This window comes from Danio rerio, chromosome 1 (genome assembly GCF_052040795.2).
Source record: "Danio rerio strain M-AB ecotype USA chromosome 1, GRCz13ab, whole genome shotgun sequence".
Classification (NCBI taxonomy): Eukaryota; Metazoa; Chordata; class Actinopteri; order Cypriniformes; family Danionidae; genus Danio; species Danio rerio.
In genome coordinates, this window is record NC_141021.1 from 24,193,652 (window position 1) to 24,206,271 (window position 12,620).

Consider the following 12,620-nt stretch of genomic DNA (forward strand, 5'->3'; position numbering starts at 1 on the left):
TTTAATTTATGCTAAACATCATAGACCTTAGTAGATGGTACATTGAATTTTAAGTTGAGAATGTTGTAAAAGACTTAGATTTTACAATAGCTCGCACTACACAAAGCAATTTTACAGAAATCACTTGGCTTTTGGGGGAAATTAACTTTTAAAAGGGATATATTACAATCCTGAGATCCTTCATAATGTTGGTACTTATGTTGGTACCCAATTACTTTTGAAGGAAGTAATTTGTTATGTTATGTTACCATACCATGTTACTTGGCTTGTTATAATATAAAAAAGTATCATTAAACAGGTGGCACGGTGGCTCAGTGGTTATTGATGGTCATGAGAGTATGTCCGACAAGTCCACATGTACTTTGTGGACTTGGAGATGGTATTCGACTGAGTACCTCAGGGCATTATGTGGGGGTGCTCTGGGTGTATGGGGTCAAAGGTGCTCTGTTAAAGGCTGTCCAGTCTCCAGAGCAGGAGTTTGGTTCAGATTGGCAACATGTCAGACTTATTTCCAATGCATGTTGGACTCTGGCAGGGTTACCCTTTGTCACCAGTTCTGTTCATTGTTTTTATCGACAGAATTTTGAGGTGAAGCCTAGTGTCTGATTTCATTTCTGATATTTGCATCGACTTGGATATTCAGTATGCACTGGGACAGTTTGCTACTGAGTGTGACAAATCAGGGATGAAGATGAGCACCTGCAAGTCGGCCATTGTCATTGACTGGAAAAATGTAGCCTACCATCTCCAGGCTGGAGGAGTTTTTAGGGGTTTTGTTCACAAGTACAGGACGTTTGAAGCATGACAGACTGATTGGGTCTGTTGTGGTAAAGAAGAATCTGAATCAAAAGGCAAAGCTCTTAGGCCCCGTTTACACTAGTGCGTTTTACAGTTTTAAAACGGCGTTTTAGAATGAAAACGATCCGCGTCCACACTCGTGTTTTACCCAGCGTTTCTGAACTGCTCTCCGTCCACACCAAAACGCTGAAAACGCACATCACGTGACCACACAGACACTCTCTGGCAAGCGCTGCAGCTCATCTACCCAGATGAGAGCTCTGCTAGTCGGACTTCTCATCAAGCATCTACCGCTGGATCTAATATCTCACTATATTTATTAAACGGGATATTTCATTCATCTTGTTGTCTTTATCTAACGACATATTCCCTGACTTTGGTCATTAGAATCTTACTTTTTCTCAGGTAACGTGTTTTGGCTGAGTGCAGATAAGTTAATGATTATTGTAACCACGTAGCCTATTATGTATATTGACTGATCGCTTGCCTTTATTTCCTATAATGTAAAAACTTATTGTATGTTATACTTTTATAATGGCCATTATCGATTATTAAAACTGATATTCAGCAAAAGAGAGGGTGTGTTTCGTATTTTCACTGAAATTGAAAGGAGGCAGTTGTTATCGGCTCCGTTTTGTTATAAATATCCACACAGTGAAGATGACGCTCATGCAGCACGGCGCCTCAACATTTCTGCTGTCTGTTTAGTTGTTAATATTAAAATAAAAATAGGCAGTTCCTTAAATCATGTATACAATTTATTGTTGAGAAAGTGAAACAACGTAGCCAGGGTGATGTGAATGAAGTTATAAAGTACACTGTTCCCTTTGAAGATTTACCCGTGTCCTCGGTATAGTCTGTTTTCCATATCAAACTGAGAAGAAGAGACTGCAGCCTTGATCAAACTTGCGAAGTCTGAACTTACACGGAGAAGATTCAGGACTGAACTGTGTGTGTTAGGCTACTTAATATTCAGGAAAAGCCCCAATCAGAGAGGCGAATGTCAGCAGCCCCGCCTCCGTTTTCAGATGTCTCCGTTTTCCATCATCCACACTGAGACGGAGCAGCTGCGTTTCAGAATGAAAACGGCCTCTCCAGCGTTTTCGAAACGCTCCGTTTTCGGCGCTCGAGAACTCCGGCGTAGTGTGGACGGTTGGCGTAACCGTAGCAAAACTTATGCGTTTTCAAACTAAAACGCATTAGTGTAAACGGGGCCTTAATGCGAGTACGTCCCAATTCTCACCTCATGACCTTTGGGTCATCACCAAAAGAACAAGATCGCAGATACAAGCAGGGAAGTGTGTTTCCTTTGCAGGGTGGCATGGTGCTTATATAACAGATATAATGAATATAATCATGGTGATTATATTCAGATATAAGGTGAGGAGCTCTTTTACGTGGGAGGAACTGGGAGTCGTTGCTCCTCCATATCAGGAAAAGTCAGTTGAGGTGGCTCAGGCAACTGTTTTAGATACAGTACCTTCTGGACACCTACCTGGGGAAATGTTCTGGGTTCATCCAATGGGATGAGGCCTCAGGGAAGATCCAGGGCACCCTGAAGAGAGTCTCTCTCTCGTTTTGCCTGGAAAGACCTTGTGATACCCCTGGAGAATCTAGAGAAAGAGTCAAGGGAAAGGAAGTCTGGGGTTCCCTCTAGACACTGACCCTGAGACTCAGCCCCGGAAATACTGTGAAAAATGCTTGGTAACACACAAACTATTTGTGTTGAGACAACAAGAAAGAATTAAATAACTTTTTAAAATAAGTTTATATACATTTAAGCTGACTAAATATAAAACAATTAAGTTGTCGCAAAATACCCTCAAGAATTGATGTTTGAAATAAGCAGTTTAAACAAACAGCAACCATTAATTTATTTGGTCCCACTTTATATTAACTATATTTATAATTATATTTATATTAACTACTATGTACTTGCATCAAAAAAATAAATACAATGTACTTACTGTGTTTATGATGTATTTAAGAACACTTGTGGTGCTTTTGAGTTGGGATAGAGGTTGGGTTATGAACAGGTTTGGTGGCATGGGTAGGTTTAAGGGTGGGTTAAGGTGTAAGGGATGGTCAACAGTGTATTTACAAATGTAATTACAAAAGTTAATTACAGATGTAATAACATACTTGTATTAAATCAAGCATAAGTTCACAAGAAATACATGTATTTACAGCATTAGTTAAGGCCACTTAATATAAAGTGGGACCATTTATTTATTTTAATTTTGAGTGTAAGCGGCAGACAATGTATGAATGAATGAATAAAATTAATGTTACTTTACCCCAGCACTAAATGAATGTAATTAAATTTGATCCCCAAACACTGCTCACTTTTAATATGGCCTTTTTGTTTTTTAGATTACTCTAGACTCAAGATTGGTCATCATTTGTTTTAGTTTGAGTTTTTAAGAGTAATTATCATTTGGAGTTGGAGCGAAGTCAATTTCTGCACTACCATACACTAAAAACATGATGTGCTGTTTGTTCAAATTACTTGTATAAAATGAGCTGAAACATCCAAATTCTTGAGTTTTTTTGCTCACAACTGAACTGTTTTAAATTTGTACATGTTGTCTCAACAACACAAATAGACTGTTTGGAACCCATCATTTTTAACAATGTGTAAACTGGGCTATACAGCAATTCAACTGAAACACCTTTAATTTTATTTTATTTAATTTGTATTTACAACAGTTGCATGCTCTTTCTGACTCCTAATATTTAGTACAGATTTACACAGATGTCCCTTCCTGAAACAGCTTTTACATTGTGTACTTTAAATGTCTTAAATGACATAAAATTATGCAGGGTAACAGGCAAAAGAATCTCTATACACCACGTGGGTCATAGCTTTGTCTCGGTGATTCGGTGGAAACACAACAGGCTTTCTGTTTTGTTTCTTCTTTAGTCAGACATAATTATTAGATTACATTAGAGAATGTATGTTGACGAGTGTTAAATAATAATATATAAAAAGATAAAAAGACAAAAGACCTTACTAGTAAGCATTTATTTATCTTTATAATGTTGACATTTAAAAATTCTATTCTATTAATTTCTTATTAATAGGCTTATTAAAAAAACATTTTACTCAGTCTAACGACAAGGAAATGGTTTCAAATTACTTTTTTACACACTAAGTGCATCTCTTTCCTAGTAGGTACCCCTATTATCATTTTTCCATTTCATACAAATTACTGCTGATTAAAGACTCATTTAGAACTATTTATTCTTTCATGACTGTTACAACACAACCATATTTATCATGAGAAAATAAGGCATGTACTTCAGTATATCTAAATACCTGAGTGTAATAAAAAGGGGTTCAGTTTAAAGAAAATATATATTTTTTAAGCTGACTCCCTATTATAGTGTAATCAAAACCTTTTTTAACAGTATGGACCAATACGAAAACCTGTAATTAAACTAATCATCAGCGCCCCCCTATGGTGAGAAGCAGACTACTACTGTCAAAAGGGCGTTTAACTGGGACAGAAAAGAAACATTTATTAAATTTAAACATTACATGATTATTTTCCCGACCACAGTTACAAACCAACCACCTTTGTTTTTTTTAAGTACGCTATATTTAATAGCCAGAATATAACAGTACTCCAATTTTTTCATGTAAACGAAAAAGACAATAAGATGAAGTATCAACAGTGCTGGGACTGTATTAAGTGATAGACTTGGTTTGAAGTTTTTTTTTTCATTTATTATATTATACTAGTCACAGCATTGGTGTAGCTTCTGTTTTTCCATCTGCAGTAACAAGCTGCATGAGAGTACCTGAAGGCGGTCTGCTTTCTCCAGTCGTCCACTTATAGAACAGCCTAGAATGCAGGAAATGCATCAAAGCTTTGTCCACACACACATGCAAACACACACACTGCAGATGCTCTCAAAAATACATACTCACTCTGTTATGTACTCTAGTGGTGTCCAGCAACTGACATCAGCATCTGGCATGAACTTTCTATTCATGGGTGTATCCAAAGTTACTCTAAAAGCAGTAATTATCAGTCATATTGTAAAACTTAATGATTTGACATAAATGAGTAAACAGTATAATTGTATTTCTTACGGAAGGATTGCTACAGCAGCAGATCCCAGAGGAAGACCACTGTTCGGCGCACTGAGACTCTGACACAGCTGATGTACAGATGCCTTTGCCATTCCGTAACCAATGCATCCTGCAAAAACACATCACACATATATAGTATAAAATAGGTGAAAATACTCCACTTAAAATAATTGTTCAGTGATTAGACAATGTATTGAGTTCGGACATTAATTATATCCATTATTATTTTTTAAATTACAAAGGACCACAGTTTATGCTAAAACAAATCTTTAACGTTATTCTGGAGAATAAAAGTCCTCAACATGTTGGATGGCAAAGATTAAAAGCAAATTCAACTTGAAAATTAACAGCACATTCAAACTTAAGGATGAATTCACTCTTACAGTGTAACATCTCTAAATTTTGATGGGATATACATTAAAAATAAACATTGATTCACAGGCCAGTGTGTTATTACATGACATAAACAGAGATGTTTACGAATTCACCTACTGTCCCAATCTGGGCTAAAGCTTTAGAGAATGATTTATCTTTAACTATTATTAATATTTACATATATAATGTCATTAATGTTTTAATACTAAATCAGCTCTTCCATTCAAGATTTTGACAATTTAATTGAATAATTGATTAACCGATGACATGCAAATCTCTTGCAAATTGCATTACACGACATTAATCTCAAAGGTACATTTATTCGATTTTATGAAGCCATATGAATCGCTGCATATTTAATTCCATGTATTTTAATTGAAGATACAGTTGAAGTCAGAATTATTAGTCCCCCTAAATTATTAGCCCCCCTGTTTATTTTTTCCCCAAATTCTGTTTAACAGAAAGATCTTTTCAACACATTTCTAAACATAATAGTTTTAATATTTCATGCCTTATAACTCATCTAATAAATTATTTCATCTTTGCCATGATGACAGTAAATAATATTTTACTAGATATTTTTCAAGACACTTCTATACAGTTTAAAGTGACATTGAAAGGCTTAACTAGGTCATTTAGGTTAACTAGGCAGGTTAGGGTAATTAGGCAAGTTACTGTATAATGATGGTTTGTTGTGCAGACTATCACAAAAAATAGCTTAAAGGGGCTAATAATTTCGACCCTAAAATGTTTTAAAAAAAAATTAAAATTATTTTATTCAAGCTGAAAATAAAAAAAATAAGACTTTCTCTATAAGAAAAAATATTGTCATAATACTATATATTATTACTCTGTTACTCTGTTAAACATCATTTGGGAAATAATTAAAAAAGAAAAAAAATCAAAGGGGGCTAATAATTCTAACTGTATGTCACATCAAATGCTAATGTAGACGTTTCCATATTATTAGCCTTTAGGTTTAAATAAAAAGCAATAAGCAAAGATGTTTCAAATGTAAATCTAACTAATAGAAATACTGAATTACCATTAATTATGCCAAGTATCATTGCAGTTAGTAATCAAATAATGATACCATTAGTGGCAGTTTCCCCCACAGTCCAAAGTCATGCGCTATAGGTGAATTAAATAAACAAAATAGTGTATGTGTGTGAATGAGTTTGTTTGAATGTTTCCCAGTACTGGGTTGCAGCTGGAAGGGCATCTGTTGTGTAAAACATATGCTGGATAAGTTGGCGGTTCGACTGTTGCGACCTCTGATGAATAAAGGGACTAAGGAAAAGGAATGAATGAATGAATGGAATGAATGAATAAATGGATGAATGAATGAATGAATAAATGGAATGAATGAATGAATAAATGGAATGAATGAATGAATGGATGAATGAATGGAATGAATGAATAAATGGATGGATGAATGAATAAATGGATGAATGAATGAATGAATAAATGGAATGAATGAATGAATAAATTGAATGAATGGATGAATGAATGGAATGAATGAATAAATGGATGAATGAATGAATGAATGAATGAATGAATGAATGGAATGAATGAATGAATGAATGAATTGATGGTCTTTTTATTTTTATATGGGTGATTCTAGAATTGTGGGCATATTTATTATATATAGATCTGCATTTTCATCTCCTAGATAACCCTACTATTATTTCTCAACAACAAAAACCTTCATGAACACTTTTGAATAATAACACATATTGGGCTATTTCTAAAAAAGAATGTTTTTATGAGTATTTAGTTAAATTTAGTCTTTAAAATATTAAGCTGTACCTACTTTTGACTGTCTCTGCCTCCTGACTTATACATCAAGCTTCATCCATTCATTTTCTTTTCGGCTTAGTCCCTTTATTAATCGCTAGAGTGGAATAAACTGCCAACTTATCCATCATATGTTTTATGCAGCAGATGCTCTTCCAGCTGCAACCCATCACTGGGAAACATCCATACACACTCATTCACACACATACACTACGGACAGTTAAAGCTTACCCAATCTACCTATAGCGCATGTCTTCGGACTTTTGGGGGAAACAAGCTCCACACAGAAACGCCAACTGACTCAGCCGAGGCTCAAAGCAGCGACCTTCTTGCTGTGAGGCAATCTTGCTACCCACTGCGCCACTTTCATTTGTAATTTCAGTAATAGCAAAATACATTTTGTGTCTGTCCAAACCTTCTGGACAACTCTGTTACATCAGTTAAAAAGTCATAAAAGAAATTATTATTCCTATTGTTTTATTTGCTGAACTTTATTTTTCGACTCTTTTTGTTTTTTTTTCTTTTCTTCTATTCCTCGCATTCTTTTTCTGTTTTTTTTTATTTTTCCTTTCCCTCTCTTTCCTCTTCTACTTACTACTACTATTATTATTATTATTATTATTATTATTTATTATTATTATTACTTGTCCTCTCGCTGATTTCCCAACCTCCCCTTACCCCCAGTCACTTTTATCGTTAATGGTATTACTTTTACTGTTGTTATCATTATTATTATTACTGTTCTGACCTGTCCTCCTGTTATCTTTTCATTATCATTAATATAAGTATTAATACGATTATCATTATTAAGGTTGCAGTAGTAGTAGTAGTAGTAGTAGTAGTAGTAGTTGTAATAGTAGTCATTGTAGTAGTATCGATTGAAATTGTATTTTGAAGTATTAGTTCCTGTAGTAGTTGATGTCGTTGGTATAGTGGTAGCAGAAGTAATAAAGGTGTCGTTGTAGAAGTAGTAGTAGTCGTTGTTAGTGTTGTAGTAGTAGTCATTGTAGTAGTATCGATTGTAATTGTGATTTATTGAAGTATTAGTTCCTGTAGTAGTTGATGTCGTTGGTATAGTGGTAGCAGAAGTAGTAAAAGTGTCGTTGTAGCAGTAGTAATCGTTGTTGGTGTAGTAGTACCAGTAGTAGATGTCGTTGATGTAGATGTTGTAGTAGCAGTGATTGCGGTAGTAGTAGTAGTAGTAGTAGACGTTGTATTAGTTGTAGCAGACGCTGTAGTAGTATCAGTAGTGGTAGTCATTGTTGCGGTAGTATCAGCAGTAGTAGACATTATAGTAATAGTTGTGGTTGTGACTGTAGTAGCAGCAATAATAGTTGTAATATGAGTAACTTTCTGTGGTAGTAGTTGGTGTAGTACTTGTGATTTATTATCATTGTCATTTATTATTACTGTTGTCCTTTCTTTTTACTGTCAAATTATTACTGATTATTACTATCAAACAATCTGTTTTACTTATATCTGCGATACTTGCTTCATTAATTGGCTGATATTGTTCCTAATGTATGTAATCTGACCTTTCCACCAAGTTACCTTTACATGGACACACACACACACACACACACACACACACACACACACACACACACACACACACACACACACACACACACAGACACACACACACGCAAACAAACACACACACACACGCGCGCACACGCACACACACACGCAAACACACACACCTAACAGTACCTGACTATTTTGTTTTTGTTTTTGTTTTTTATTGTTGTTTTGTTATTTTTTTGTTGATGTTTTTTTTGTTGTATTTGTATTTGTATGATCCCAATTTATGTACCTTTTTGCATATTCTAAAAAAAATAAAAAAAAGTCATAAAAGGCATGACAATCTTTAAAGCACTGATTGAAAAAGCATGTGACTTGCTCTGAGTGAAGTCACTCCCTCTGGTGGGAAACTCTAGAAGGCATTGAGGCATGTCCTTTTTTCTCTCTCATGAATTAGTACAAAGTGTTTAGGATTACCCAATAGTAGATTCGTTATTTGTCAACAGTGCTGTAGTAATATTTCAGTAAATTACTCATTAACTTTATAATTTATATTTACTATATGTATCTCAAAATGGCAGCATGATGGCTATTGGCTCACGGCTCTTCTTTTCTGTCCATTTTTTGTTTGTATTTGTATATCTGTTTGTTTGTGCTCAACTCACCTGATCTCATCGCACATGTCTAAGTACATTGTATATGTGTACAGTGCAAATTAAAAGCATTATATTCTATTCTAAAAAGCAATAATAGGATTGAGCATTTTGAGATAAAACAAAAACTGGTAAAGTGTCAACCCTGTTATTGTCAACTCCTTCAGTGATTTGAATTGGTCACCAATAATTTAAACAATAATTAGTAGCAGAAACAACATTTGAACAATAACATTTGAACATTTTGCATTATTTTACGTTAATAATAAAATCAGTTTACTGCAAATTATACATTTGCTGTACCTCATTCCAGTTAAAGGGAAATGAACGGAAAATGCTTAATATGTATGTTCAATTGTACCTAGCAATTCTGGAACAAACACGCACACACACACACCTGCTGTTGGCCCCAATGCTGCTTTGGCCCCTGCCAGTGTGAGCAGCCCCCCCTCTCTCAGGTGTTTGGTTGCTAGGTGACTACAAATAGTGGAGGTCCATACACTCTGCTTCCACATCAGATCAGCATTCTTAAACAGAGCTGAGGCACAAAGAACACATTCATACCAAGTCAAAAACTAATATGATCATGTAACTAAAAATGTTCGGTATAAAAATAGAATTAGATATTAGCGCCCCCTTGTGACAATGCAGAGAACCCACAGTAGGGGCATCTTTGACAATGCCACTGTCTTTGATTATGTGTGGCTTATGTGTTTGAATATATTAGGCGAGTACCAACTTTTGGCCTTAGCGCTGCCCCCTGCCCAACCTCCAGCCACGCAGAAGATAGCGTCAACCTTCTCTTCACCTAACAGATCACCAACATCTGCCGTTACCTGAGGAGAAAAACTAAACAGATTTAAGATAACTGAAAAACAACATACATTTTTAAAAAAAGCTTTAAATTAAATACATTATACTTTTAAAGAAACCAAAAGTTAATGTTATACATTTATGCGCTTCTTGATATAATTATATATTCAATTTTAGTTAAATGGTTGGAATGTGGTAGTTGCAGGAATAATGTCCTGACAAAAAGTTGAGTATATGATCAATTGGATTCTACCAAACAGATTGTTTTTTTTGTTTTTTTTTTACAAGAATGAAAGACAATGATTCATCATCTGTTTGTATGCCTGTATAAAAACTGGCCCTGAAAGACTGCTCTCTGAGCAGGGCCGGATTAACCAATGGGCCTTATGGGCACAGGCCCAGGGGCCCGTGCGCACTAGGGGCCCCTGCGAGGGGGGAGAAAAAAAGACAATTTCGGAGTGTCTTTTTAGGCTAATTGCAAATAGCGCATCTAGTTGGACTAAGCTATTCAGGGTTTACGCCCATCGATGCCTGATTGATAGAGACAAGATGAGTAAAGAGCTGTGAAATAATACAGTAACAGTGGCGCACCTTGTAAGGCGCACAGCATCATCTTTTGACGCGAATAATCATAACATCGGTTCGAATCCACCATCAGCTGAACTCGTGCTACTTTTTTTTCTCCCCATTACATATCAGATTGGAAATATATTTATTTTTAACAGGAAAGAAACATTTTTTTTAAATAATGCAAATGTGATATAAAGTCACAAGTGTCTCGTGGGTATTAATGTTTAGCCTTATTATAGGCACCTGCCGCGCCGCCCTTTCTTCAAAAACTCTATTGCTCAGACAACTGTATTTCCTCTGAGCAAAAAAAAATCGCAATCACATATTAATATTATTATTATATTTAAATTGCCTTTCTTTCTTTAACTAAACAGAATGCTGTAATTGGTCAAGTGCGGAAACGTCAGTTTTGTAATAACCCGCACTAAACTGAGCGGACTTTAGTGTAACGTTATATCTGTCATAGATCAAAAATGAGTGGACAAGTGGATTTAGCAAACGTGACAGAAAGAGGAGAGGAGGCATCTTTATTGAGACCCATGATCAGGAGAATGAGGGTACAGAAGAAGACGTTTTAAATGATGAGTAGCTAGCATTTACAAGGCGGAGAAGGCTAACGGCAGCGCAGCGCGGACTGGATTCATCGTGTGAGAGAGACAGAAAAGGAGAGAGAGAGAGAGAGAGAGAGAGAGAGAAAGGCCCAGAAGAGGAAAGAGACGGGAGAGAGGTATAGTGTGTGTGATTTCGGATACTTTTAGGTTTATAATCAAGTCTTTATCACGAGAAGAGTAGAGAAAATACAGGGAGAGGAGGAGAGAGACAGAGAGAGACAGTAAATAGTGTTTGTATTATGAAAGACTCAGATCCATAGAACTCAGATTCATAGAACTGGATTGGAGAAGCATTGTGCGTTATATGCCATGGCAATAATATGCTCTATAAGTTTGTAAAAGCAATACATTAAAATACCCTTAAAAAAAAAAAAAAAAAAAAAAAAAAAATATATATATATATATATATATATATATATATATATATATATATATATATATATATAGAGTTTTATTAGTATTTTTTTTAATGCTTTGAAAAATAATTTAAATCTTTGTAGACTATAAATACATATGTAATATATATATCATTTATTTAAATATGTGGGCAACAAATTATAGATTCATTTTATTTAAAAATTATTATATTATTCTTATTTTTTTAATTCAACTATAGGGGTGCGGCCAGGTAGGGGGCCTTACAAGATAATGTGCCCAGGGGCCCCTGAGTTCTTAATCTGGGCCTGTCTCTGAGCAACCAGGATGGAACCTGTATTTCTTCTGTATTAGTCCCTTGCTGCAAGAACATCTAGGAAAATGAATCTTCCTGAGCCTTGTAATAATTTTTGACCCTGACAAGCTTGACTGTCATCGGAAATAATTTCCTTCTTACCTGGTTGGCTTGCTCAGTGAAGGACTCAGTCATTTTAACTGTAACATTTGCATTGGCTTCTTCATTGGCACTGAGATCAATAGAGGCAACCCACTGAAAACCACAAACACAAACATGCTCCTTATTGACATATTACAGGCCAGAAGAAATGCATGAATCGATATAGTTAATGAGAAACGCATAACATTGTTTTGAGTAAATTAATTATTAATAGTACTACTAAAACACGTGAAGCGTGTCTGATGACACTGAAGGGGGGAAAAATAGTTATTTTCAATAATGTGGCCTGTCTTCTGGGTTTATACAACTTACCCAGTGTTTAGCTTTGAAATACTGCACACATGCCGAGCCCAGAGCTCCTTTCCCCCCGTAAACAATCACTTTCTGTGCATCTGTAGCTGCCATTCTGTCTTCACGAGCACGAGACCGTGTTATGCAAAGAAATCAGAACATGCGCCTCCTACTGGAAAAGATGAGAAGAGCACACATAATTGTATTAGGATGGGTTGCGTATGGGTATAAGCTTAAAATAGACTTACATTTTTTTT

General features: G+C 35.4%; 1 protein-coding gene across 1 annotated transcript; it reads right to left on the minus strand.

Moving 5' to 3' along the window:
• Nucleotides 1-4,389: 4,389 nt before the first annotated feature.
• On the minus strand, nucleotides 4,390-12,510 carry qdprb.1 (quinoid dihydropteridine reductase b, tandem duplicate 1). The gene is given in 7 exon segments (NM_001020698.1): nucleotides 4,390-4,646; nucleotides 4,733-4,816; nucleotides 4,898-5,006; nucleotides 9,644-9,784; nucleotides 9,986-10,082; nucleotides 12,073-12,165; nucleotides 12,385-12,510. Coding segments are annotated over 7 exon segments (720 nt in total). The 5' UTR covers nucleotides 12,478-12,510; the 3' UTR covers nucleotides 4,390-4,543.
• Between the last annotated feature and the right edge of the window lie 110 nt (nucleotides 12,511-12,620).